Source organism: Montipora capricornis, chromosome 10 (genome assembly GCF_036669925.1).
Source record: "Montipora capricornis isolate CH-2021 chromosome 10, ASM3666992v2, whole genome shotgun sequence".
NCBI classification, from domain to species: domain Eukaryota; kingdom Metazoa; phylum Cnidaria; class Anthozoa; order Scleractinia; family Acroporidae; genus Montipora; species Montipora capricornis.
The window spans coordinates 45,099,061-45,125,931 of record NC_090892.1 but is presented as its reverse complement, the minus strand read 5'-3'; the positions used below and the strand labels follow the sequence as shown (position 1 = coordinate 45,125,931).

General features: G+C 41.2%; 1 protein-coding gene across 2 annotated transcripts in view; it reads right to left on the bottom strand.

Moving 5' to 3' along the window:
- LOC138022124 (protocadherin-like protein) overlaps window positions 1-26,871 on the bottom strand; it is a 64,778-nt gene that overhangs the window by 29,118 nt on the left and 8,789 nt on the right. The window contains exons 2-12 of one of the 2 annotated variants that reach the window (XM_068869150.1): window positions 22,093-22,265; window positions 21,619-21,925; window positions 16,956-17,225; window positions 15,862-16,481; window positions 13,111-13,513; window positions 11,939-12,617; window positions 9,714-11,224; window positions 7,584-7,797; window positions 5,864-6,213; window positions 4,693-4,994; window positions 5-2,392 (exon numbers count right to left, since the gene is read on the bottom strand). In XM_068869150.1, the coding sequence (XP_068725251.1) occupies window positions 5-2,392; window positions 4,693-4,994; window positions 5,864-6,213; window positions 7,584-7,797; window positions 9,714-11,224; window positions 11,939-12,617; window positions 13,111-13,513; window positions 15,862-16,481; window positions 16,956-17,225; window positions 21,619-21,925; window positions 22,093-22,265 (7,217 nt within the window). Of the gene's footprint in view, window positions 1-4; window positions 2,393-4,692; window positions 4,995-5,863; window positions 6,214-7,583; window positions 7,798-9,713; window positions 11,225-11,938; window positions 12,618-13,110; window positions 13,514-15,861; window positions 16,482-16,955; window positions 17,226-20,023; window positions 20,094-21,618; window positions 21,926-22,092; window positions 22,266-26,871 lie in introns of those variants that run through there. The other variant, XM_068869152.1, reaches the window with a different exon arrangement.

Genomic DNA, 26,871 nt, shown 5'->3' with positions numbered 1-26,871 from the left:
TCACCATGACTTCCAGTTTATATTCCTTTTTGGTCTCAAAATCTAAACTCCTGGTCACTCTAATTTCTCCCGTATCCTCTACAACATGAAACATATTCCCACTGTTTCCGGCGTCATCCCAAGCTCCTTGTGTTATGGAATAACGAAGCTGTGCATTGATTCCAACATCTTCATCAGTGGCCTTCAAAATCATCACTGGGGAATCAATATCGGCATTCTCGAACACACTCGCAAGGAATATTCTCTCTTCAAATCGAGGAGGGTGATCATTGGCATCTGTGACTTTGACCTTGACCTCCACGTGACCCGACAGCGCGGGATTACCACCATCGGTGGCGTTTACGACTAGTAGGTACTCATCTTCTTCCTCTCGGTCAAGTTTTACGCGTGTCCTGATCAAACCCGTGTCCCGTTCGATTCTGAACCTGCCAGAAGAGTCATCTATGAGTTCATAACTCATGATCGCGTTCCCGCTTTCATTCGGGTCATCATCGTCAACTGCCGACAACTCCATAACACGAGCACCAGGAGACTGGTTCTCTTGAACACCACCTTCATATATATCATCCGGGAACCGCGGCGCGTTGTCGTTTATGTCCCGGATCCAAATCACAACGTCACAAGATCCAGTCCTCCTCGAGACTGCCTCAGACTCAGGATTATCTGTGGCAAATGCAAGGAAATCATATCGCGCTTTCGTCTCTCGGTCGAGTGGCTTAACAGTTGACAGTACTCCCGTCTTGGGATCGATCTTAAAAGCATCCCTCCCTTGGCCACTGATGGAATACAAAAACAATCCACCTCCTCCAAGATCCTTATCGGTTGCGGACAAAGTCGTGACGTAACTTCCACTAGGTTGATTCTCGTACACTTTGGCATAGTAGGTGTTGTTCGAGAACTCAGGATTGTTATCATTGACATCCTTTATGTGTATGTTTACCACAGCCGAGCCAGAGTTTCTGCCGTCCAAAGCCCTTATCTTGAGATGGTAGTAATCCTGTGTCTCTCTGTCCAGCGAGCTGGCGACAACAATCTGCCCGAGCTCCTTAGTAATCGCAAACGCTGCTCCTTTGTTGCCAGAGGTAATGTAATAATTCACGATGGCGTTGTTTCCTATATCGTCATCTACTGCTGAGACAGTAAGAAGACGCGCTCCGAGTGCGACATCCTCGAAAACACTGATGTTATACACTGCATGCTTAAACACCGGCGCATTGTCATTTTGATCGTTGATAATGACGTTAATCAAACAACTCGATTTCTTAGGAACCTTACCATGGTCACGTGCTTCCACGATCAGCGTATAGCGTCCAGACCTCTCTCGATCGAAAACCATCTTAGTGGTGATAAGCCCTGTTACCGAGTCCAAATCAAAATCATCGTAGCTTTCTTTTCTGTTAAAGCTGTATGAGACAAGTCCATTCTGACCTTTATCTGGGTCGTTTGCTTCAACTTCGATAACTGAAGTCCCTATGGGTAAATTCTCAGCAACCTGACCTTCATACTTGGATACTGGAAATTCAGGAGGCGAGTCGTTTACGTCCTCAACCAGAATCTCTAACCGGGTAAACGAGACCAGAGGAGGATCTTGGGTGTCCTGTGCACGAATGTGCACGGTATAGTTGGGGGATGATTCGTAATCAAGAGCTTGGGTAGTACTAAGCACTCCGGTTGCCGGCGCTATGGTAAATGGCTGCGGGTAATTCTCGATGGTGTAATAAATCATCATTTTGCTGGGGTCAGGAGTCGTTGCGGTCACTCGCATCACAATCTCCCCGGGAGGCAGATCCTCGGCTACACGCGCGAAGTAAACTTCCTTCTCGAACTTTGGTGGGTTTTTCCCAACTTTGTAAACACTGATGATTACATAGGCCCTTGACTGTCGAGGAGGGAGACCATTATCACGCGCAACCACTGAGAATGCGTACTCTGACGATGCAAGCGATCTGTTAGTGGTTATAATTCCAGTCACGCTAGAAATGCTAAAGTGTGTGTTGAGCTTTTCGAAAGAATACGTTATTAAGGCATTGCTGCCTGTATCCTTATCAGTGGCGCTAACTTGAAGTACCGTCTGACCTATCTCCGAGTCTTCTTTGACACTAGTCTCATACCGCTTATTCCCAAATACGGGCGGGTTGTCGTTGACGTCATCGATCATTATCTCAACTTGACAAAATCCCATGAGTCTTTCGGCTTCTTGTCGATCTGGCCCGCCGTCCTTTCCTGTGATCCTTATTTGGTAAGATCGCTTTTTCTCGCGGTCAAAGGACGCAGCCGTGGTCACGAGGCCTGAATTGATGTCAATCTTAAAGTAAGGCACGCCGGCTGTTGGTCGCTCAATGTGATAACTGACTTTGCCGTTATCGCCCATGTCACCGTCTTCAGCCCTGACCTGGAATGCAAACAAGCACTCTCATGGCACCTCTGGATTTCACAACAAACATGATATAAATTCTAATGTTTCAGCGGCACAAGGCGAAACCTTCAAGAGGCGAAAGAAAGTTATGGTGCAGCGTGTGGTGATCCAGAATGATAAAAAAACGGTTACTACGTACCACCGCCACGGTACAGACTGCAGAAACCTGTCAATTTACATGTGTTCATTTGTGATGCTTTGAAATGTTGACTTCCGAATTCAAGGACTCTCAAAGAGTTTCAAAGCGCATGAGGTCTCAAATTACGAAAAGAACTATTACGAAAAGACGTTTTTCTGTAATAGAAGCCCATAACCCAGGAGTGCTGATCTCTCTCAATTACCCACTATCAAAAATACCATAGTACTAGTTGTTTGTCCCTCCAAAATTTTGCATTAGCATAGTTTTTATTTTCCCTTGGGACTTGTAATGGTATTTTTCTTAGGAGGGGGTGCACTACTAAGGAATGGTGACTGATGACGTTTTTTTTTTTTTTTTCTTTTTTGTTTCAGAATACCAGAAAACCGCAGGTCTTCTCAGGAAGGGGGAGGGTCCCAAGAGAAACTGAAAACAATGCTTATGCAAAATTTTGGAGGGACAAGCAAAGAGTATTATGGTATTTTTGATACTGGCTAAGTGGCTTTGGCCCATCAGTATGGGTGGCCATCCCTGCCAAAATTCAAACTTCTTGTTCTTAGATCTAAACCTTCAATTCAATCATTCTGTCTTGCAATTTAAACTCTAAATTAAAATCAACCATTCAATAGGCCTTTTGCAACTAACGATCGCATGGTACAGAATCCGCCATGCTGGAGGGCAAGCTCATTATTATTCTCCCACTGGGACATTAAAACAAAGAGATCTGAACCAGTCAACCTTGACTTGCCTTTGTTTTAATGTCCCAGTGGGGGAATAATAATGAGCTTGCCCTCCAGCATGGCGGATTTTGTACCATGTGATCGTTAGTTGCAAAAGGGCTATTTGTCAATTCAGACATTCACTTGGGCAATGAAATTGAATGTTTAAAGTGGTACTATGATCAAAAAATCATTTCTTTTTTTCCTTCAGATTTTGAAAGCGTGTTCGCTTGACACCTAACTGGCAAAATTTTGAGCTTTGAGTTTTATCCAAAGGCTGTTTATGTTGAGTGTAAGTTTTGGATTTCACGGTCCGCCATCACTCACGTTCAAAACTGACCGATTGGACCTCAGAGGGTTGGATCTAGACAAAATGACGTCATTTACTCACTAGCTTAAAATTTCAGCGTGTAAACGCAATTTATTATATATGCAAAACACGGGTTTAAAAGTCTGAAAGCTCGAAACTCCCGTGCTGCATATTAATTCGACCGCGTATACACGCATTGCGACGTCATTTTCTCCTCGACCCAGCTCTCTCAAGATTTTAAAGTTAGTAATGGCGGACCAATAAATAAGAAAATTCCAGTTAAAATAAACAGGTGTCTTTTTAAAATCAGAACTTAAAACTTGGGTCAGTTAGTGTTTAGTTCACATAGTTTTGAAATCAAAAAAAAAAAAAGACTTGTTTTTTTTGGTCGTAGTACCACTTTAAATGACGACTTGAATGTTTGACTTCACCAATTGAATGTTTGAATTGACAAATTGAATAAACAAAAGAACATAGCGAACATAACAATACCTAATCAACAAGACCTAATCAGGATAGCAATGGTTCTTTTGTTTTCCGCCATTTTGGTCCGGTATATGACCAATGTTTGGGTTTAAGAACAACAAGTTTGAATTTTGGCGGCGATAGATACCCATACATCATTACTCAATACTGTATTTTTCTTAGGAGGGGGTGCACTACTAAGGAATGGTGACTGATGACGTGCTTTTTTTTTTTTTCAGAATACCAGAAAACCGCAGATCTTCTCAGGAAGGTGGTTGGGGGGGGGGGGGGGGGGGGGGTTGGTGTGCACCCCCTGCACCCTTCCCCTTGATCCGCTCCTGGTATAACCTAAATTTAGAATACGGGTCCCAACAAATTATGGCCAATCAAATTGGTCCTGATGACCTCAACGCCTCTGATTGGTCTGCAATCAAGTAGCCGCACGAGGAATGCACTCGCTTAAGGCAAAAAACCATGGATCGTACACTGAACACAACATCGCCACTTTTTTCCCCGAAAAAGTCTAGCAGTAGCCGTCCTAAAAATAGATAATATCGAGATTCCATCGCAAATCGAGACTTCTGGAATATGGACTTGAACCGTCATTTCCGAGTCTAACGACGTTCAAGAACTCTATTCATCAAACCTGTAAGACTGAAGAACCGGGAGACATGTTTTCCGCAATAACTGGTCGATATTTGCCACAGTCCCTGAACACAGGCTTGTGGTTGTTTATGTCCAGTACTGCTACTATTAGCATCGCTTGGCTGACATGTACACCGTCCGATGCACTGATGTTCAGGAAGTAAAATGGCAGGATGAGATTGGGCTTCCTGTGACTCACTAAACGGACTACACCTGTGCGATTGTCCATCACAAAGTTGCTGCTGTTATCGCCAGAAATAATGCTATAGGAGACTGGGTCGAGATCCAGGTCATTTGCTTGAACTAAAAATAAATAAATAAAATTAAATGGAATTGTCAAGCGTCAACAAAATTGTGATGCGGTTGTCAAAAAACCGTTAATGGATCATCTTTGGTAACTTAATCAGAGAAGTTTCTTATTCTATAGAGAGGATGTGCATTTCAATTAGTATACCCCAGCAAAATTACAGATCTCCTTTTGTTTCAGAATTTGCGGAAGAAAAGAGGTCGTGACCTGAAAACTTCTATCAGTTTGCTTTCATTTTTTATGACATTATTCTTCACATCGTTTACAATTTGGCAATCCGATAGAAGATACTACCAAACGTCTCTTCGATGGTTTGCAAATGACGACCATTTTGTTTAGCCATTGAATTAAAATTACAACTCGTCACTGTCCTGTGTGCAAAAACAAATGAAAAGAGTACTTAACTATCTATCTCTAAAATCATTTCCCTGGAGAGACCCTGTAGCTTTCCAGACGCGATCTGTGATTGCAGAACGAAACAATAGATGATACAACGGCAAAATGCACCTAGCACAGATAAAAGAACCAATAAAGGGAGCAATGGGCCTTGATAACAGAGCGGCCATGTTGAGTCCCAAAGGATTGAAAACTTGTTTTTGGGCACCGAAACTCGTTCCCGAACATTTCAACTCGCGAATATTACTCTTTCCCTGAACCTTGACTCGGTTCTTTCCGTACACAATTCGAAAATAGCCTATAGAGGATTTACAACCAATCCCTAGAGACAAAGATCACAATGGCAAAATGCGCAAATGCTGGTGGACTAAAAAAAGAATCTAATGAGAGGTTTATTGTTTTCGTCCACCAAAATGGCGGCGATGACGTCACGTGAAACAGTCAGTATCGTATTGTATCAGTATCGTACCAGTAGTGACCAGCTCTCCTGGACCAGCATCTTCATTGACATACTCGTTGTACATTGGTTGTAAGAATCGTGGTGGATTGTCGTTAACATTCCCAAGGGTCACTTCAACCCTTGCCGTCCCTGTGAGCACAGGCATACCACCATCGTTCGCGACCACAACAAAGATGTGTGATCGCGAAGTCTCGAAATCCAATGGTTTGACTGTGGAGATTTCACCGGTGTAGGGATTGACCTGGAAGTGTGGATCGTCCACGTCATATCTGAACTGTCCGTTCATTCCAGAATCGCTGTCTCTAGCCGACACTGACAACACCGTTGTGCCCACGGGGACACTTTCCGGAAGAGTATATCTGCGACAAAAGACAAACGCTTTGTATTTTCAACCATGTCCGGGCTAGAAACTTGATCAAGATTGAAAATCATCAAGGTACAACGGGCAAAATCAAACGATGCAATCACAAATTGAAGGTTTCGAGAGCAGCCACCACCGCGTTGGGGAAACAGAAAGTGGTTCCCAACTGATTGTCAATGGGATGGTTTCACGCTTGCTTTATGGCGCAAGAGCAATCCAACAAATGTGTATGGGGTCTGATTTCCGGAATGAAATTGTTCGTTCCCTCCCGATTAGAGAGGTTTTTCCCTCCCTTATTCCGGTTTTCCTCAAAGAAAAACGAACGTTTATTTTATTTTATTTGCCCTTTGGCACTTATGGAGCTCCCCACTGACGAGTACAATCGTCCGGTGTTAGAGAGATTAAAATCTTTAAGTGCACGGCCGTTTTACGAGGGAAAGGGAATTGACTGCGTGTTGTGTTCTTAATGGTGTTCTCACTAAAACTCTTGGGCTCGGGTTCATGAGCTTGAGCCTTGAATAAACTGATTGTAACCACTTTGCACTTGTACGGAGTCAAAATAAATCTCGCATGAATTTTTTTGTGACATCAGAAGCAAAAAGTGACTTGCTGCAAGCGTTATCCCGTGGCTGCATACATTTGCTTCACTGAATGAATGGCTTCAGTCTATTGTCATTGGCCAAATATACTACTCGGCGTTTTAATTTTACACCAAACGAGTCTCCGCTGACGGTTAAATCCACTTTAAAGGGGCTAGGTCACGCAATTTTAGGCAATTTCAGCACTGATCGAATGGTCATAGAATTAACTAAAATATCAAAATAACTGTTCAAAACTATAGAAGAACTCTAACAAAACACAGGGAAGCCAAGAAGGGACGTGGATGGACAAAACTGGAGAGAATTGAAATGGATTGAATTTGCGTAAATTTGAAAAAACGTCGGCCCACCTTTTTTCAAATTTATATCAATCTATATCAAAATGTCATTTACAAAGCTGGAAAATCATTCTCAGTTGTTATGTGGCCGTGATTTTGCAAATGAAAGACTCTTGCTCTGCCAATTTGACGTTTAGAGGTCATAATTAACAAAATTAAACAAAATTACCTAAAATAGCGTGACCTATTGTACCCCTTTAACATGAATGCAATGACGCAGAACTCTGAAGTCGACAAACGAACCGACACCTGATTACAAAATTAACAGCACGGTCTTTCATTAACCCTGCCTGATAATTATAATTTACGACAAGACAATTCACAAAACGCGCTCTTTCGCCCACAGAAACATACCAACCCAAAAGATTTGCAACAAAAAGTTTGTCTCCTTCCTTAGAATCAATCAATCTACAGCGTAAAGCTATTAATACCTGTATCGTTGTTGGGAAAATTCCGGAATATTATCATTCAGATCCTTGAGGACTATTTGGACGTTAACCTCTGACGATTGCTTTGGAATAACACCGACCTCCTCGGCTCTTATTCTGATGCCATAAACATTGGAGTCCCGCTCGAAGTCCAGAGGATTGGATAAAGCAAGCCGACCAGTGTTGCTGTCCAGGGTAAACCTCTTGTCCGAATTTCCTAAAGAATAAAATGTCATTTGAGTTCACTTTACTTTAATTGAAAAATTTGGTCACGAATAATATAACTCGGGTATATTCGGGAAAAAATAGGTACGCATTGCGTACGTGTGGCAGTGCAGTAAGACATCGCTTTATTCCATATTGTCAACTGAGCTGCGTTTGGTCTTCCAGGAGATTAAAGTTGTCTTTGCGTAATATGTAGCCCTAATAGTACAGGATATTGTTTTGGTATCGTAAATCATTATAGTGCCTCGATTCGCTCTGACGAAGGGCTAACGCTCGAAACGTCAGCTTTTAGAATCCCTGTACGGTGGTCAATTTACATTATCAACTCCGTTTATAAAACCAAATTTTTGTGTACTACTTCCCCACCGACGCAGCACCACAGTTTCTTTAGAAACTACCCCTTTATTCATAGTGCCATGGTAGATGTCTTAGATAAATAGCCTTCTGAGAAGACATGTGATTACTAGTAAAATATCAAACCCAGAAAGATTGAAGAAAATAAAAGGGAATCAAGAAATATTGGCTTCGAGACTGACATGCTTATCATTTTCAAGTTCCCTTAAAACTTCTTTTTTACCCCAAGGTTTAGCGTGCATTCTGAGACAAACGTTCACTGAAGTTTATCGCTGTCCGGCGGGGTTAGTATCTGGATGAGAGACACTAAAATGTATCGAAAATTCTACTTTAACGCTCAAAAATGCGAACGAAGCAAGGTACAGATTTTGTTAGCCTCCTTAATGTAAACAAATATTGATGCAAAAGTAAATAAATATTGATACACAGTTTTTTTAGGAAAATCAGGAGGAAGGTTTCAGGAAGTGTCGATCGAGAATAAAAGATTTTGCCATCAGCAACAAAATTTGCGACATAAAAACGACATAAATTTTGAACCGTGAATATAAAATGTTACCAACAGCAAAAACCATTTTGGGAGATTTTTCCTATGTTCAAGTTTTCTATTATTCTTTTGGCTGCACCACTAAATCGCAAAATCGAAAGTGACATCGAATTCAGTGGGCGCCGTGATCAAGTTACCTTGAGTGTTTACTCGTGAAACAAAGGATACATCTGGGTCAAAATGGCGGCAAAACACCAGGTTTTTGTTTTTGTTAGTTTGGCTTTTTCCCTTTCAAGGGTTATAAAGTTTTGTGACGAAATATGCGAATTCAATACATTAAATCACAATCATTTAACTCCTGATGTTGACCATTGTTTCTGCAAAGTCAAAAAATTTACTCTCCTAGACGAGGTTATTTGTCACCAGGTAATTCCATCGTGTTAGAAATAGCAGCTGCTTTATTGTTCATCACCGACACAAATTCTTGCTTCCAACAGATCTGTTAATTTTCGTGATTTATGCACGCGCTGCGGGCCTATTGGCACCACGGACACTCTTACACTCTCACGATCTTACACCCTTACAACCCAGTGACAAAGTGTGTAGTGCACTTACCACAAATACCGAATGCTGCTAAAAGGAGTCGAACCGATGATCGTCCGATTTCAAGTTCGGATGCTCTCGGTAGCAACGAGATATGAGAGCTGCATTCGTGGGACGGACATGAACAAAGTTCGCTGTTTTTTCTTTTTGCGAAGGGTAAGTTTGTTTCCTGTTTGTTACTATCATGATATATTGTTTATCTTTGTAAACATCATGTGTTAGAGTATACTACAAACACGAACCACTAGCATCCAAAAAACTAATTGTCGAAATGATGTCGATAATGGAAGACATTTCAGTTACCTCCAGCGGTTTAGGGACTGCTCTTGGTTTTCAAATAAAGTAATAATCAAGTTTCTCACTGGTTCAAACCGAAAATCAGTTCGAGATTTGAAAACAGGACCGACTCAAGATACTATCGCCCCGAAGGAGCCCAAATCTGAGAAAAACCAAAAAGGAGGACTTACCATGCACAACTGTGTAGGAAAACGAAGCGCCAGAATAGCTGCGAGCCTCAATGTAGCCAACGGTGAATCCCTTCTGCGTGTTCTCCTCAACCGAAAACACATAATTATCCCTACTAAACAGTGGCGGATACTCCCCAACTTGCACGTGTAACACGGCTTGCGTACGACGGGACGGCGACCCGCCGTCACTGACGCGGACAGTGATGTTGTAAAACGCCGCCAGAAGAACCTGCTGTCCACGCGTTTTAACATTCCCAGTCTCGGCCTCGACTTCAAACAAGGCGTTATCGTCTCCCAGCGAGTAACGCAAATGGCCTGTCGAGTCTCGATCTGATGCTGTTAGTTTGTAAACCACCGTGCCCCGGACGGGGTTTCTGTTCACCTTGGCCAAGTATAGAAGGTCCTGGGTTTTGTTCATTGTAAAAACTGGGGAATTATCATTTACGTCGAGAACTTTGATCACCACATCAATATTTGTATATTCATTCAAATCTTGAGAGTTCTGAACTTGTACAATTATTGTGTAATTTTTCGTTGTTTCGTAGTCCAAAGGGCGCAAGATTCCTATGGCTCCAGTCTCGTCATTTATACTAAAAGGTGACCCCACTGGGAAAATTATTGAAAATAGTGGGTTCTTTATGTCAGCAGAATCTTTGACTTGCATAATAATAACATTTTTCTTCACGTCCTCCCGGATGCTGCTTTGCATTTCTTTCTGATGTATGTGATACTTCAAAAGAACTATCCTAACAGAAGTAAAGGCGCTTTTGGGCGGAATACCATTGTCATTGGTTTCAATTCTAAAGATGTAAGGCGACTGCAAACCTTCAAGAGCTTTCTTGGTTTTCAATCTTCCTTCGAAGTCAATATGAAAATATGCGTCTGCCGTATTATCTAGAATCTTGTAGGTCAGGACATCGCTAATATCCTTGTCGGCTGCCTTAACCCACATCACGTTACTCCCAGCTATGGCATCTGCTAAGATCTGCCCTTCAAGTGCTGTTTCCCGCGCGCCAACAAAGTAAGGCTCGTTGTCATTGATGTTATCTACGTATATAACTATTTTAACGTAGTTCATTCGGTTGCTGCTGTCTATTGCCATGACGACCAAATCATAATGCGTCGAGGTTTCATAATCCAGCGGTTTTGTGGTGGTGATAAGTCCTGTCTCGGGCTGAAGATGGAAAACTCCGTCTTTATTTCCGCTTAAGATCTTGTAAGAAATCACGGGGTCAACACTGGCCGCTACCATGCGAAGCACTTCGATACCTGCCGACTCACTTTCCTTTACATGCGCGGTATTCGGAGACAGAAATCGTGGAGGACCTGGAACGGCTTGGACTCCAATGACGACGTCCGCAGTTCTATTTCTGGCCGGCTGACCGAGGTCACGTGCCATGATCTTGAATTTGATTGGCTCCAATGCCGTCAAGGGTCGAGCCAGAGTGACTAAACCTTCAACAGGGTCCAGATCAATCATTTTCTCAGCATTTCCTTTGACTACTGAGTACCTACAATGAACGAAAAGTAAAACAAAAATTTAAAAACCCAATAAAGTTGGTCATCGTGAATAACTCCATTCACTTGAGTCTACGTGACCTGCCTCGCAATGCACACATCATCAATATCGCAATATCGCATCATCATCGCATAAATTATAAATTCATGCGTCTGTCCGCTTATTGACAATAAAAATTAGCCAATGAGCGCGCGATAATTTTGCAGTCATTGCAAAAATAGCAACTGAGCCTAACAACTGGGCCGCGCTGCCTCATCCTGTGTCTGCACTCCAAAAGGGAGTAAAGGAGGCTTCCGTACGCTTAGTTTTGTGCGCTTTGTTTTGCAAAGCAAAGATGAGGAACGAAGTTACTGTTTTGTTTTGTCGTGCCTATTTTTCGAATGTGCAAGCATTGCATTTGATTAAGGACAAGTATAAGAACCTTATTCATCTGGACCGCAAAGCAGTGCTTTTTGCGCTATGGATATAAACAGGAATAACCACGCATACTTTCTGTTGCTTTTGTGCTTACAAGAGGAGACGAGTAAATTTTCACTTCGCAACGATGCGATGGGCAATTAGCAACTGCTACATCCTCATGCATAGATGGCAAATTTAGTGTGCGCAATGCTTCAGTCTCTGCGGAGCCTGCAGCCGCCCGACTGCTGTCCGGATGTGCACAGGTCAACTACTCTCTTTCCAGATTCCATCTACGTATTTCACTCACCTCAAAATTCCGTTTTCTCCAAAGTCCACATCAGATGCAACCACAGAAAATATCCCGGACCCTACTTTGGCATCGACTTGAACCCAGGCTCTAAACAGTTCTGAAGCAAACAACGGATCGTTATCATTCACATCTGAAACAACAACAGTCACACGTGCTATGGAGCTCAGGGGAGGCTTCCCGTTATCTTCTACTCGCACCATCATCACGTGTTGCTGCACGTTCTCTCGATCCAACATTTGTTTCGTTGTTAAAACCCCAGACGACGGATTTATGTTAAATTTACCATGCGATCGCATATCTTCTTCGCCGACAATTGAGTACTTCAGATTGGGATTCACTACGACATCACGATCAACCACTGAAACGCTTCCTACCGTGTGACCAATTGGTAAATTCTCCGAAACGTAGAACTTGTAATAACTGGAACTGAATGTCGGAAGGTTATCGTTGATGTCTTCTATATCAAACAAGACAGTGGGTCCCGGATACGTTTTTTTCCTGTCATTCACATTGATCCTTAGATGATAGACTCGTCTCCGCTCGTGATCTAACCGTTTGTTCAGTCGGATTTTTCCTGTGGTATCTATACACCAGTCATTATCAACGTCACCCTTCGCGATCCAGTAATTTAGGGTAGAGTGGTTATATCGAGGAACAAAATTGCCCCAGGACTTTCCTGTGGAAAACAAGGGAAAATTCATGGCAGACAACCTCGGAGAGTTATACCAAAAAATATGTTTAAGATACGTTCGTTTGTCCAACTATAGTTTTCCATTGCTGATGTCAAAACCTCTTTTTTCACTTCGGTGATCAGAGAAGAAAACTGTGGAACAACGATGAACTTACCCTTAAAATATGGTCTCTTGACATGTTTCTAACAACGATACAGAAAGAGAACTAATTGAAAAAATATTTCAAGCCCAAAAGTCTTCAGTTCAAGATCCAGACAGAAATTTTGGCACACAACAAAGTCCCAGTGCTTGTATGAAAAGGACCGCGTGACCGAGGGTATCCTACAATTACATTTCTGTGAGCCGTGCTTTGGTATGCAGCACGGGAAAATTTGACCAACATTGCCGCATTAACATTTTTTTACACAATGTATAACGCGTGAACGAAGCACAATATAAAAAGCCCGAAAAAAACGTATGTTCCAAAATAATACTTACCCACAGGAGTATTCTCTGATATCAATTCAGAAAAATCCTTGTTTGGAAACTGCGGAGGGGGTATAGCCTTATTTACCATGACAACCACCTGTGCTTTTCCCACTCTGAAGGGTGGGGTGGAATCGGTTGCTGTAATATCGAAAGTGTGTGACGCATCCGTGGAATGAAACAGCATTTTCGTGGTGGTTATTGTCCCAAGAATGGGATCAATTTGGAAATTATCGTCTTTGAGTCCGTATTCGATGAACGAACGGTCTCCAGTGTCTTTATCAAATGCTCTGACAACTGTAACGACCGCGCCGGCAGGCTGCCCCTCGTCAACTGACGTGACAAGTGGGTCAACTGGATGAGCGAACCTCGGACGGTTATCATTGACGTCTGTTACATTTACGATCACTTTAACCTGAAGTAAACGCCAAGAAATTGAACGAATACGTTAACAGAATAATGCACAGGAACATCTAACGCCATCCTAAGGCATCGCCACCAAGGAATCCACATCTACATCTACATGTCCCAGCACTCGGCAAAGTCTCTTTATGACTTATGGCTGTTTTTGCTTTGGTGGCCTTATACACCGTAATCCTTTTTAGAGACATCACTGCCAAGCCGGCCACTTCTGCTGGAAAGAACACACTCACAGAGGACAGCCACAACACCGGGAACTTCATCCCCTACTCTTCTCGAATAGTAGGGACCTTAAGATTTTATGACGGCGACGGAAACAACAAGGCCGCAAAACAATGATATCATTGGTTAAAAGAGCGTAAATGATCGTGCTGCACGTGCAGCACGGATTTTAGGACGGATTCTTGCGGTACTCTGCGTTAGGACGACGTGAAATTACCAGTTTTGAGGTTTTGACGACAACGTAAGCATACAAAAGAGAATCTTTCATTCTCTATTTTCACTTTGTAACTGCTCGTAACAATTTATGTTCAGGATAGCTCGCCCAAATTGTAAGAGGTGAACGACATTGAATAACCGCGAAAGAATTATGATAAAGCAAAGCGATATTTCGAGGTGACGTTTTCGTTGAAGTCGCCGTCGTAGATCTTAAGGGCCCACAGACGGATTTTTCGCGCGTTGCTAAGGAAGTGGAATGTTACTTCCGGTAACTGACGTCATCATATCATGAGCTGACAAGAAAACCCATTCACAAGCGAAAGTCTCCGCACAAACTGTTGTTTACATCGAAGGTTTTTCCTCGCCCTTCCTCACGCTCGTTCTTAGATCAGCTGCGCATGCGTAAACGAACTGACTTCCGAAAAAAGCTAAATTTCCGGTGATTTAAAATTGAATTAATTTTTTTTTTAAATGTCACGTTTCACCCCTAAATACAGAATATAGCTAAGCACTGATTTTTTCAAATCATCTTTTTTGAAAAAGTTATGGGCATTTCAGTATCGTTTATGTCTTTAAAAAGAACATTTTTCAAAATAAAAAGAAAACCATGCTTGGCTGGATGCAAAAACGAATACAAATTATCAAACCAACGATTAAATACCCAAATTGCGTAGCACGGAGACTAATTTAGAGTTTTCTTTTATTGGTCACGTGACCATGGGCGTGGTATGATGATGTCATATTTAGGGTCATTGGCTTACAAAAGTTGGAAACTGACCAAAATAATGCCAAATTCTCTCAAATTACTTAAGCATTAGATCCTTAGCAACGCACCCCAAAAAATACGTCAGTGGGCCCCTAAGGTCCCTACTAAGTATGTGGGTTCTATAACGTCCCATAGAGAACTTATAAACATAGAAGATATTTGCGAGACGGGGCCTACGGTTTACAGTCCTTATCTGAGAAGATTTGATTGTCTAACCATTTGCAGATGAAATAAAAAAAGGCAGCACGTTCTCCTCAGTTATTTAAAGACCCTGAGTGGTGGTACGGCCGGAGTCGAACTCACGACCTCTCGCATGGCAGGGAGGTGCTGAAACAACTAAGCCACCGGTGCACGGAATACTCATCAACTTGCGCCCATTAGATGTGTTTTTCTTAAAACGCCATTAAAAATGGTGCAGTGAATTCACAGACTATTTTCTTTGAATGACAACCCAACTACTTCATGCCTTAAGGAGATTTTTCTTAAGCAACCGTACTCGGACATACCCGGAGAAACCCGAGTGCTTCACAAAGGTGCCGAACCTATCCGATTCCTAGTCCGAACGTTCTACTTAATATGTAATAAAACACAAACAGGGGAGATGAACATGGTAACAAAAATCATTTTATGAAGGTTAGAATGCTAACAATTTTAAAAGTAACCGTGTTTATATCTGACCCATTTCTCTCTGGATTAATATATTTATAGGTTATTTCACGGATGGTGAGCGCCTACGATTTTTATTTACAAGTTGTGTAAAACAAACAAACGAGCGCAGCGAGTGAGTTTGTTTTACAAAACGAGTGAATAAATATCGTACAAGCGAACTAACCGTGAAATAGCTTATTTATTAAATACATACCCAGATTTACGTGCCAAAAAGCATCGAGATAAAGACAGTCTCTTCACGCAAACTTATAACAGTGACTTTTGAAAATGTATGTTGTAACATCCAAACGTCAAATTCACTGATAAAAGGCGTTGCTTTTACATGCTCATCACGGCTGTTTGCATTTTTTTCGTATTATGCTTCGATGGCCGAAAAACATGAGTTTATAATATCATTTTCTCTTCACATTTTCCTTCGATAAATTACACCTTTGCATGTGTTCAAATGAAATGAAGAATATTTTTCTCACCTCCGTTGGCAAGGACGGATGGTTACGTGTCAATCCATTCTGTACTGCACGAACAACTATCACGTGTCGCTTCCTTTTCTCATAATCCAATTGCTTTCTCAGAGTAAGAGCGCCACTTCGCGCGCTCACACTAAATTGCTTCAGTGGATCGCCGCCCACGATTGAGTACTGGATGGATCTACGGACACCACCACTTTTCTTCGCATGCACCGTCAAAAGCACCTTGCCTGATTTTGAATTCTCAGCGACCACCGCCCGATAAACGGGCCACGGAAATCTCGGAGGAACATACGACAGCTCGTGAACCGATACATACACCATAACAGCCGTCTGCCGGTTCGGGGTTCCTTGATCCGTAGCTCGAACAGAAAACTCGTATTTCTTGTTTGTTACGGTACCTAGGCCTTGCTTGAGCGTTACAACTCCTGTGATGGGCTCAACTTGGAAAATTTCGCTTGATAATTTGTACCTTACTTCACCATTTTTACCATCATCACGGTCACGTGCTTTTAAAGTCACCACTGATGCGTCAACGCCGGCATCGTTCGTCAAAGGAACCCAGTAAGACGACTGAAGAAACTCGGGGTCGTGATTGTTTGTGTCCTGCACGTCAACGGTCACTGTAAAAACCAACCAAAATTTAAGAAAGGCGTTCTTTGCCACTTACGAACTGTATGATTACTTTGTGTAAAAAATGTGGTCGCTTTTATCTTTCAATTTTCAATTTGTTTTCTCTCGGAGCACCAAAGGGGACACTGCTACCGAGGTACGATGCGAAAGGTGGTTCACATTTCGGCGTTTATCAGTAGGGAAACATTTGTTTACTATTTTTACCTTCTCGGTAAGCCCATTATTGTATTAGTAAACTCAAAAGGGTAAGTTGGCCGCGCAGCACTTGAAAGAAAACTTACGTCACTCTATAAGCAAAGAACCGCATTTTGGGAAGCTACATAACTTGTTTGCACCAGAACTCAAAATATAACAATGTCCTTTATAAGGCGCGAAGAGCAAAGAGGACATAGTCAATTTATTCCTTGTCTTTCTTAACAGTGGTTTGTTCGTCACACAAAGCTTATGGAACTAAAGTTCCTTACCAGTGGCCACTGCTGACTTCCGCTGGCCAGCTTCAGCGTGGTCCGTTGCGCGGATCGAGAACGAATATCGATTAACCGCAGACCATTCCAGATATCCCATCAGGACTAGTGCACATCCCTTAGGTGTCTTCCTCACAGTAAATGTATCCATGGTTTCTAGGTCCATGTTCTCCATACTGCAAGTAAACATGCCGTTTTTGTCTCGGTCTTGATCTGAAGCATCCAGCTCAGCTACTGTACTTTCAAAATCTGCATTTTCTGGCACATTCACTGAAATGAAAAGACCCGGTTTGGGCGTAAGAAAAAACGTTGCTCATCATTAGCATTGCACATTGAAAATGGCGAACACGTAAAAGCACTTGTTCTTTTGTTTTGTTTTCGGGCTTCGTTTCAACCATGAATTACTTCACTGGTTGAAATGATTTTCGGATTCGCAAATTGTTGCACATCCGCAATCCAATACATTTGACGTTCATATATATTCTCCACAAGGCTAAATCTGATTTACGACGAAAACAAAGACCCAAATTGACAGTACGGTCCGAGAAAACGAAACAAGATAATCATCACATTTCGAGAGCTTTTAATTTACCAACAACAACAAAATAAATTTAGCGGGCCGTACCGAGTATTGAAGGATACGGCCCCATTGAATCGACCAATCACAGCGCGCAAACTATCTGAGATATACAGAGATACAACTAATGGCAAGAGCAAGTGCGCGTTGTGAAATATCAAGAGCAGCATCTGAAATCATCTGAAGCCAGACTCTCTTAGGTTTAGTCCGTTGAACTTTCAAACTGCTCTGTGCACGGAAAAGCAGAACTGGAAGCAATTGAGCTGTGGTAGAAACGAAGTACGATTTAAATCAAGTGCTCTTTCCTGTTAGCCCAAACAACGCCAACAAGGATAAAATGTTTTAAAAGTAGGTTTGCTTCAATACAGTTAAGTTGGGCAGTATAACGAACTGTTAGTGTTACGTTACCTGTCTACCAAAAACGTGTCCAAAGTAGAAACGATAGCTATTTCATATATTTTTTTTTGTACAAGTATTTTTTTCACTTTCCTGTTAAAGCTTTATGGTACAGTGAAGTCATTTTATTTTTCGTCGCAAGTTACGTCGCTTCTGAAGCTGGTAGAGGGTCAGAGGGCCACCACTTTCTTTACTGTCACACGGCAACCATTTTTAAATCAAGTCCTTCGTATTAAGTACTACCAATGGAACAGTGGGTTCTTTAACCGCGTTCCTATACTAGTGCACCGTTTTACAAGTTTTGAAAGCTATGACCGCACGGAAAAGAGGAAAGTCGACAAACACCTTGAGGGTCACGGAGGATCCAACTTCTTTGAGAGATTTATCGTCGTGTTTACGTGAAAGGATAGACGGCAAACGGCAGATTACTGCCTGCCACAAAAGCGCAAAAATTCACCTGTTCTAACTTTTCTCTCCCTCTCTTTTGAGAGGTTGCTCAACGTCTGTAGAAAGAAGTCAAATAATAGCAAAAATAAAACAAGTTTTTTTGGCACAATGTATCTTCAAGCCATTCGTTAGCAGCCCAAAACGCGAGCTGAATCTCTCCAGTGCCTTCCAACCCGTGCGTCATGCACGTCATTGCATGGTGTTAGTGATGTTTCTCAAGTTATAACTCTGCCAATCAAAGGAGATTCGAACTGTTGAAACCAAGGAAAGGAGAAGGGTTCTTCCCGCCTTGCGTGATGGCTTAGGCTGTCAAGTAAGTGAAACATTCATCACTTTCAAACAGCAGATCATGGGTACCGTGACAGCCCTATCCCCTTTGGTTTTGCAGTTTCATTTTGAAGACATTCAAGTTGGAAGTAGTGACAAAAAAATTTGATTGATTGACAATGACGGTCCTTTGTAAATCTCAGTCTGGATGCGAGCCATGCAGACGATATAGTTTACTGCTGTGACAGTGTGAATTCACGAAAGCCTCAAACTGTCTTCCAACAGCATAAGAAAATGTGCTAAGGCAGTGTACACTTTCGGACTGTCAAGAGTAAAGGGAAAATAAATAGGAAAGAGAGATATTTTTACAGAAAAAAAGGAAGAAAATACGAAATTTTTCAAAAAAAAAATTGAAGAGAATGGGATCTCCAATAAGGCCGAATACAAAAACAAGTAACTCCAAGAGACCCTGAAAGTTCCCAAGGTACACTGTTCTCAAAGGAAATGGCTTGAAAAAGTGACACCTTGGTTAATGAATATATGTTTTGGATCATTGTAAATGTCAGTGAATGAAGCCGGCCAAAAAAGAACTGGTACACCTCACAGCCATGGGGCAGTTTAATGGTTCAAGAATATTGGTCTCAGAATTAGTTTACTACTAGCCATGCGCAAAAAAAATAAGAAAACGGTAGTTTGTTTTCCTTGAAATATAAGAAAAAGAAGGACTTTTGGACAAAAGGGGTACTTGAAACCTCGACTTTCTCTTTTTTGTCACGAGTTTCAATGTGAAAACGTGTGAAAATTACAGAGCTAGGTCCTTAACAATAAATATTTAGATGTTTTAAATGAAAAAAGTTGCCGTGAAATTATGTTTTGGAGGCTAGTCAATACGTGTGGATGTAGTGAGCGATTGTAGCGAGTCTCATCAAGGAATTACAACCCCACCGCACCCCGCCCCCCAGGAATGAAACACTCAATGCCGTTTGTTAACTTTTTGTTAACTTAGAAGTCAACAGTCACAGGTTGGAAGTTGGAAGTCAGAAGTCAGAAGTGAGAATTGAAGAGTCATTTCAGCCAAGGATGAAGGGGAGTCAGTGCCCCTGGTAAGGAGGATTGACCTCAAGTCATTTGGAGTAAAAGCGAATACAGGTAAAGTCTGTGTCTTTGAGGAAAAATAACGTTGAAGGTAAAGCTATGCAAGGGTCAGTGTTGGTGGGTGAGACTGAGAAGCAAGCTGGGTCTAAGTGTCTCTGGGCAAAAGTCAAAAAAAGAAGCAATGTCAATGTTACAGTGATAAAAGCTCATGCAAGGAAGTACTGTCTCTCATAAACAGCAAAGACACACTGGGGCATAAACGTATGAACACAACGGGCAAAGTTACCCTTGACAGCAGCATCCTCATCAGACACAAGAAAGACAGCTACAAGATCTGTTCCGATTTTGGCAGATTCCAGGACTGTGACTGAATGATTACAGAGGAATTACATGTTAATGTTATTAGCTGTGCATGAAATAATGAATGGAATGGTGTCCAACAAACAAAATCAAGACAACAAATTCAACATTACGTTATTGACAATAACAATAATAATTATTGCAGTGAAGTTCATGAATTTAACAGTTTGCATTCAATAAGCAAATTATTTAATGTTAAATGTATATACTATTGTTGTGAAAAACTAATGATGCATTTACTGTTAAAATGTAATCAAAAAATACCTGAAAACTTAAAAGTTAATGGATTTTGATATTAAATGGATTAAAATATTATGCTGAAATATTTTAATTAGACAGAATGGGATTTGGCAAAAGTGAAGATAGTGCTACAAGTAGCTTTGTTTAGGTCTCTGATGAACAGATTCTGAACTCATATCTGACCAGTCAACATGGTAAGCAAATTATAAGGTCCTCCTTCAATGCAAATGTAAATACTGATTCATGTTGTGAGAAATACTGTACAAAGGGAAGGCTCCAACTTAAGGTTCACAAAAGCAAGCTGGCTATAGTGATCATAATGTCTTTGTGATTTATAAACCTGCAAATAGACCTCTTTACAGTTGTGTGCTTAGTTACCAGGCCTTTAAATGAAAGTGAGGCTGGTGTTGACCTGGTTATGATACAGATCTCCCTGATCTCTTCTTATGTTAATGATTTTGTTGTCATGCTAATAAGTAAGAATTTACATAAGAAAAGCAGTGAGGTTTCTATCAAAGCAAGGTCAACTCCAGCCTCACTTTTATTCAAAGGTCAGGTAACTACACAACTGTAAAATATTGACCTGATGATAATTCAACCATACTGAGTTCAAACATCCTTTTTGTCTGTTATCTTTTAACCCCTTGCCACCCAGAGTGACGCTAACACTAGATTTCTCGCACAAAATTACTTAACCAATGGCGAACTGTTTAATGGCAAAAAGGTAGATATGTCCAGAAATGCAAGTAAGCGTCATGAAGTGTCCACTAGCAATTTTCCCAAACTTCATAAATGGACAATTCGTGTTGAATGGCAAAATTACAATGTTTTGCATCTAATAATAATTATTAGATTATTATTACTTGCATTTCTCGACATACCGTAAGTGCAGATGAAAGGCAGTCCCTTTGGGGTAAAAGGAACATAATATCAATACCAAGGAACAGAAAAATAATGCTAATTAACCCTTGCATGCAGGTTAATACCCATTGACACATCAAATGCCCTAAGACGCCCCCAGTTGACAAGTAAAATCATCTGGTGTTAGACAGTAAAATCTGTTACTGGTAAGTCTCACTCCCGGGAGTCAACGGGTAAATAAATGAATTTAAAATTAGAATGGGTATAGTAGTTTTTCTTTAATTAATATCCATGGTAGGAAAGGAGGTGGCATTAGGCATCAGGCCCTGAATTTGGGTTTTCAGTTCTCTGATCATATATTACAGAACCCCACTGGAATGCAGTTACGAAAGTAAATATTAGCTTTGACATGCAACCTACCAGTAAAGTGATTCTGCGAAAATTTTGGAGGATCATTCGCATCTTGCACAAGAATTTGCACATTCCGTAGAGCCTTACGTCTGGGAGTACCATTATCGGCTGCCTCTACAACTACTTTGTGAAGTGACTGATGTTCATAGTTCAAAGATTCTGTGACTGACAAGAGTCCTGATGTAATGTCAATCGCAAAGGGTCCAGTGCTTGAGGTTATTGTGTATGTGACATTTCCATTATCGCCTGAATCAGGATCATTGACTGCCAGACACAGCAAGTTTGATATGGGACCCACATTTTCAGTAACATTAACCTGATGATTAAAACAAACCTTAATAAATCATGATTCTAATCAAGATAATCCATTCACTGGTCGAATAATACCTGTTTGCCTGTAAAGATTGTTTTCTGCATCCAGACAGGACAATAACGGCAGGTAAGCAAAAAAGCTTGATTACTATTACATGATGGAGCATTCACCTTATATTCTTCCTGATCAAACGTTGGGGTGTTATCATTTTCATCAGTAATCATGACAACAACTTGAGACAGTGAATTCATGGAGGGGTCAGCATCCTTTATATGTGCACGAACATCAAGGATGTAAAGAGCTTGTGTTTCACGATCTAAAATCCCTGCTGTTGAAATAATCCCTAGAAACAGGAATAGAGGAAATTTAACAACCTTTATGTCCACTAAAAAACTGTGTCCCCTGTTATAAATAGTGGCATAACACTCAATATAATTAGGGTCGCTTAATTCTTCACATTTAAATATCTTGAAAATATTTATTTTATCTCGCATTAATAAGGAATTAGCTATGCCTATTACCGGTACATGTATATACAGATCCCAATCTCCCATTAGGAGTAACAATAGTGCACCCCTGAAAGGACCTTAAAATGCTCTTTTCTACTCTTAAATAGGGTCCAGTTGTTTAAATTCCTAGTAAAAAAGTCACGAGGGTGTGACCTCGTCACTGGAGATCTTTGCATCTTATATCTAATCTTGGTAGCCTGCTGACTGCATTAATGCTTCACTGTAAGATTATTGTCCACTTAATTTCATTCTATTAAGACGCAACACAGTAATGCATGGCATGTAACTAGACTGTTCACAGTCCCTTATTTTCCCATTTTGAGAATAAATTGGGGAGGGACAAAACTACTGAGTAGGTCGGGGAAGTGGAGAGGTTTCGGCAGGAAAAATAGGATTATGTTATTTTTCCCACTGAAACTCCTCCACTACCCCACTCAATCTGTAGTTTTGCTGCTCTCCCCGTTCACGCTTGCTGTTTAAAAACAAAGAAGCTGGGAGTTTGTGCTTGATCCCCACGATGCAACAGGAAAATTGGGAACTTTGAACAGTCTAATATGTAACATGATGCTAGAGCGTGACCATATACAGTCTGACAAGGAATGCAACCAGATTTTCTCCCTGAAGACAGTTTCTTATACTTTTTGGCACCGAGTTTCATCCAGTTGTTGGAGGCCTACAGGCAGACAGACTCAAGGGTGGATTGGGAGGACAAAATGCTATCTCTACTTAAATTCTCTGAGACTGGACCAGTCTAAGGACTACTGTATACCTCTATAGACCCCCACCACGGATCACCCCAAAACAGAGAAATAAAAATAACTTACCAGTTGTCTGGATAGAATAACACTCATGTTGGTGAAATCTCAAACATTATGCTCTGCAAATTTAACAGAGTTAGACTTAGGCTCTGGTGCAAAGTATATTAATCACATATTGCCACTTCCTTTGCTGTGGGCCAGAAAGGATTGCTTTCAAAAAGACCAATAGTAACTAAGTTCCTTCAGCCATTTTGTTTGGCTAATTATTCAACACGTCCCGGTCTCCATAAAATAGAAAGCAACCTCTCTCTGCTTCTGGCGGAAACCATAGATGACTGCAGGTAACACTGATCACTTTTATCTTTTTGTTTTTCTGGACCATCCATTAAGTTTAAGCATGGTGCGAGTTCATATACCCACAGGACAATGATCCGAAGAAAATGGTGGAGGGAAAGAAAACACAAATGAATTCAAATATAACTTATGTATTATCGGTCATTTTCGAAGCATTCTGGTCCACAGCGAAGGAAGTGGCAGTATGTGATTAATACACCTTACGCCAGAGCCTGATCCTTATGGTGTGTTAAATTTGCGGAGCGAATTCTCTAACATTTGTGGTATGTCCAGACAACCAGTAAGTCAAATCCTCAGTTGTTATTTACAGTTGAACCTGCATATGAGGACCATCCTCTGGACTTGAGCCACTTAATACAGGTTCACTACAAATATAGGACAATCAACACTCTTTCAAGCGATGATCAATACTTTAAATAAAGTAGTGTGCAATAAATTTTCCGCTTTTACAGGAACTATACAGTATTTCAATGACATACAGGTCACAACAAAATATCCCATTCCAACATTTCCTAGTAACTGTTAGAAAGGAAATGTTGCTGCTTAAAAGTAACACAATAGACAATAAAACTGTTCAAGTTAATTAAAGTAATAGAGTAAGAATTACGGCAACTCAAAAAAGTCATTCACATACATCTGGTGCTTTGGCATTTAAAACTTTTGTTTGTAGAGCAAGCTTGTCATATGTCAACTGTCAGACACCTGGGTCATCGATACGAAACAGCCGATTATCAGCTTTCAGTAGCTTTCTACATGTTATTTAAGCAATAGACATTTTCCATGTTTCCATAGCCTCATCTAAACATGAGAGGGAGCTAGGAGAATTTGAGACAGTTGGGCTACTACGAGGTGTATTAGCCTCGCACAAAACGTCCTGAGAGGTGTCTTCAAACTTTTGTTTAGGCCTAATTAGGCCTAAGGTTCGTTTTTATGCATGTCTAGGATACTTTCTGTATTCTTCTTAGGCCTAAACAAAAGTTTTAAGACAGCTCTAGAGAGGACATTTTCCATGTTTCCATAGCCTCATCTAAACATGAGAGGGAGCTAGGAGAATTCGAGACAGTTAGGCTACTACGTGGTGTATTGGCCTCACACAAAACGTCCTGAGAGGTGTCTTCAAACTTTTGTTTACGCCTAATTAGGCCTAAGGTTAGCTTTTATGCATGTTTAGGATACTTTCTGTATTCTTCTTAGGCCTAAACAAAAGCTTTAAGACAGCTCTCGGGGCATTTTGTGCGCTCTCGTTTTGTGCGAGGCTTACACCACGTAGTAGCCGTTGTGCAAACCCAAGACGCAACTCCCCTGGAAAAAAGTCCTCTATTGCTTTTATAAAATATTTCTCAAAGATAATTCGACAAATGAAGGAAAATGCTGCTTTTTTAAATTCTTGATTGAAACAGATTTTCTTGATACACGCTCATATTTTCTACCAGCCAATCAAAATACACGTCAGACGATACACAACCAATCAAAATTTGTGATGACTCACATCCATATTTCCATACTCTCATCTAAACACAGCTATTGACCAACGAAAGTGCATATACTATCCTATTATCACATCTTAATAAAACCAGTCGAATTTCTTTTTTTTGGTTGGTAGTCACAAATGTGCATACCCCACCGATATTGAATTAAGCTCCAGTCAGGGAATCCAATTTTACATGCATGTCCTTCAGTATTTCCAAACTCCCTTACGGCAATAATCCCACACTTGCCCCAGCTTTCTGGCATTCTGAGGGTGCGTTAGACCACTTGAACACAGTGATGAAGTTGTTATGTTACGATGGGAGCAAACAATAAATAAATATTATTAGTTTGGACTCCTTTCCACATGCGATGATTGACTCAGTATTCAACCTCACATCTGAAAGTATTTGATCAAGTGGACAGATGCTTTCTCTTTGAGAACGGCAAGCTTAGCTTTAACCCTTTGACACCCAAACAAGCCTGATCTCTGTCTAAAGCCAGACGATTTTACTCATCAATCGGGAACCCCGGGAGTCAATAGGGTTAAAGGTAAGGAGAATTCTCTATGTTATTTCTAGATCTTGCTTTGTTCGTGTGTGTTCCACTGTGAGCACTATTTTGCATAAAACGAATTGGTCAGGGAGGTTTTTGACTACAGGAGAGGGGATTTTGAAGACGATCTGCACTTAAGGCTATAAACCTACAGATCTGGTGTGCTAGCTCCCAACACTTGTGTGAATACCAACTGGATGCGATTGAAAACAAATTTATGGCTGCAGTCGCAGATTTTGTACCTAAACAGAGGTAAAAAGATAAAAATTCACCGCCATGAATAACTGGCGACATAGTGCATACCATCAGAAGGAAAGAGACACTTCGTAGAAGGCTCAAAAAGTCACCAACAAACCAATCACTGAAAGAGAAATTCAAACAGCTCCACAAGGATGTGAAACAAGTGGTTTGTGAAAGTCGCACAAATTTCTTCAATTCCCTTGATAACATTCTTCAGGATAACCCCAAGCACTTCTGGTCTCTCTTCTGCCAGCATCCCAGTGCATATGAAGTTAGGGCTCTCCTCTGATACTGACGCCTCGAACGAGGGAACCACACCCGCTGACACACTGAATGAAATTGCTGAAATGTTCAATCTGCATTTCACTTCTGTGTTAAGCGAAATAGTTAGTGAGGATGTGAGCACTAATAATGTCCAACCTACAGTATCTGGTCCCTGTTTGGTTGACTTCCACTTCAGCTGTCAGGACGTTACTGCTTTGAAAGCACTCAACATCAACAAAGCTACTGGGGCAGATGAGATTCCCATGCATCTACTGAAGGAAATTGCTGAACAAATTGCTCCCTCCTCAGCTCAGCTTTTTAATATCTCAGTGTACCAAGTTGACCTACCTGAAGAATGGAAGCTAAGCAAATATAGTACCTGTATACACAAAGAAGACAAAGCACAAGTGGAAAACTATTGACCAATATCTCTTTTATCAATAGTAACCAAAGTGTTGGAGAGATCCATTCTAGTCCAGGTCCGCGAACACCTAAAGGACCTTATAAGCCATGTACAACACAGTTTTAATGCCGGACGATCGTGTGCTACCCAACTGATCAAAGTATTGGATTGCACTGGCTCCCAACTAGACTCAGCAGCAGACTGATGTGATTTACCCAGATATGTCGAAAGTGTTTGACATGGTTAGTCACACGATCCTGGCATCCAAACTCCGTCAGTTTAACATCAATGGCAACACGTTAAACTGGTTCAAAGCGTATCTTCACTGTCGTCAACAGCGAGTCACTTTTCTTGGTGCCACGTTTTTTTGCCCAGATTCCTATCAAGACCACCTAGCGC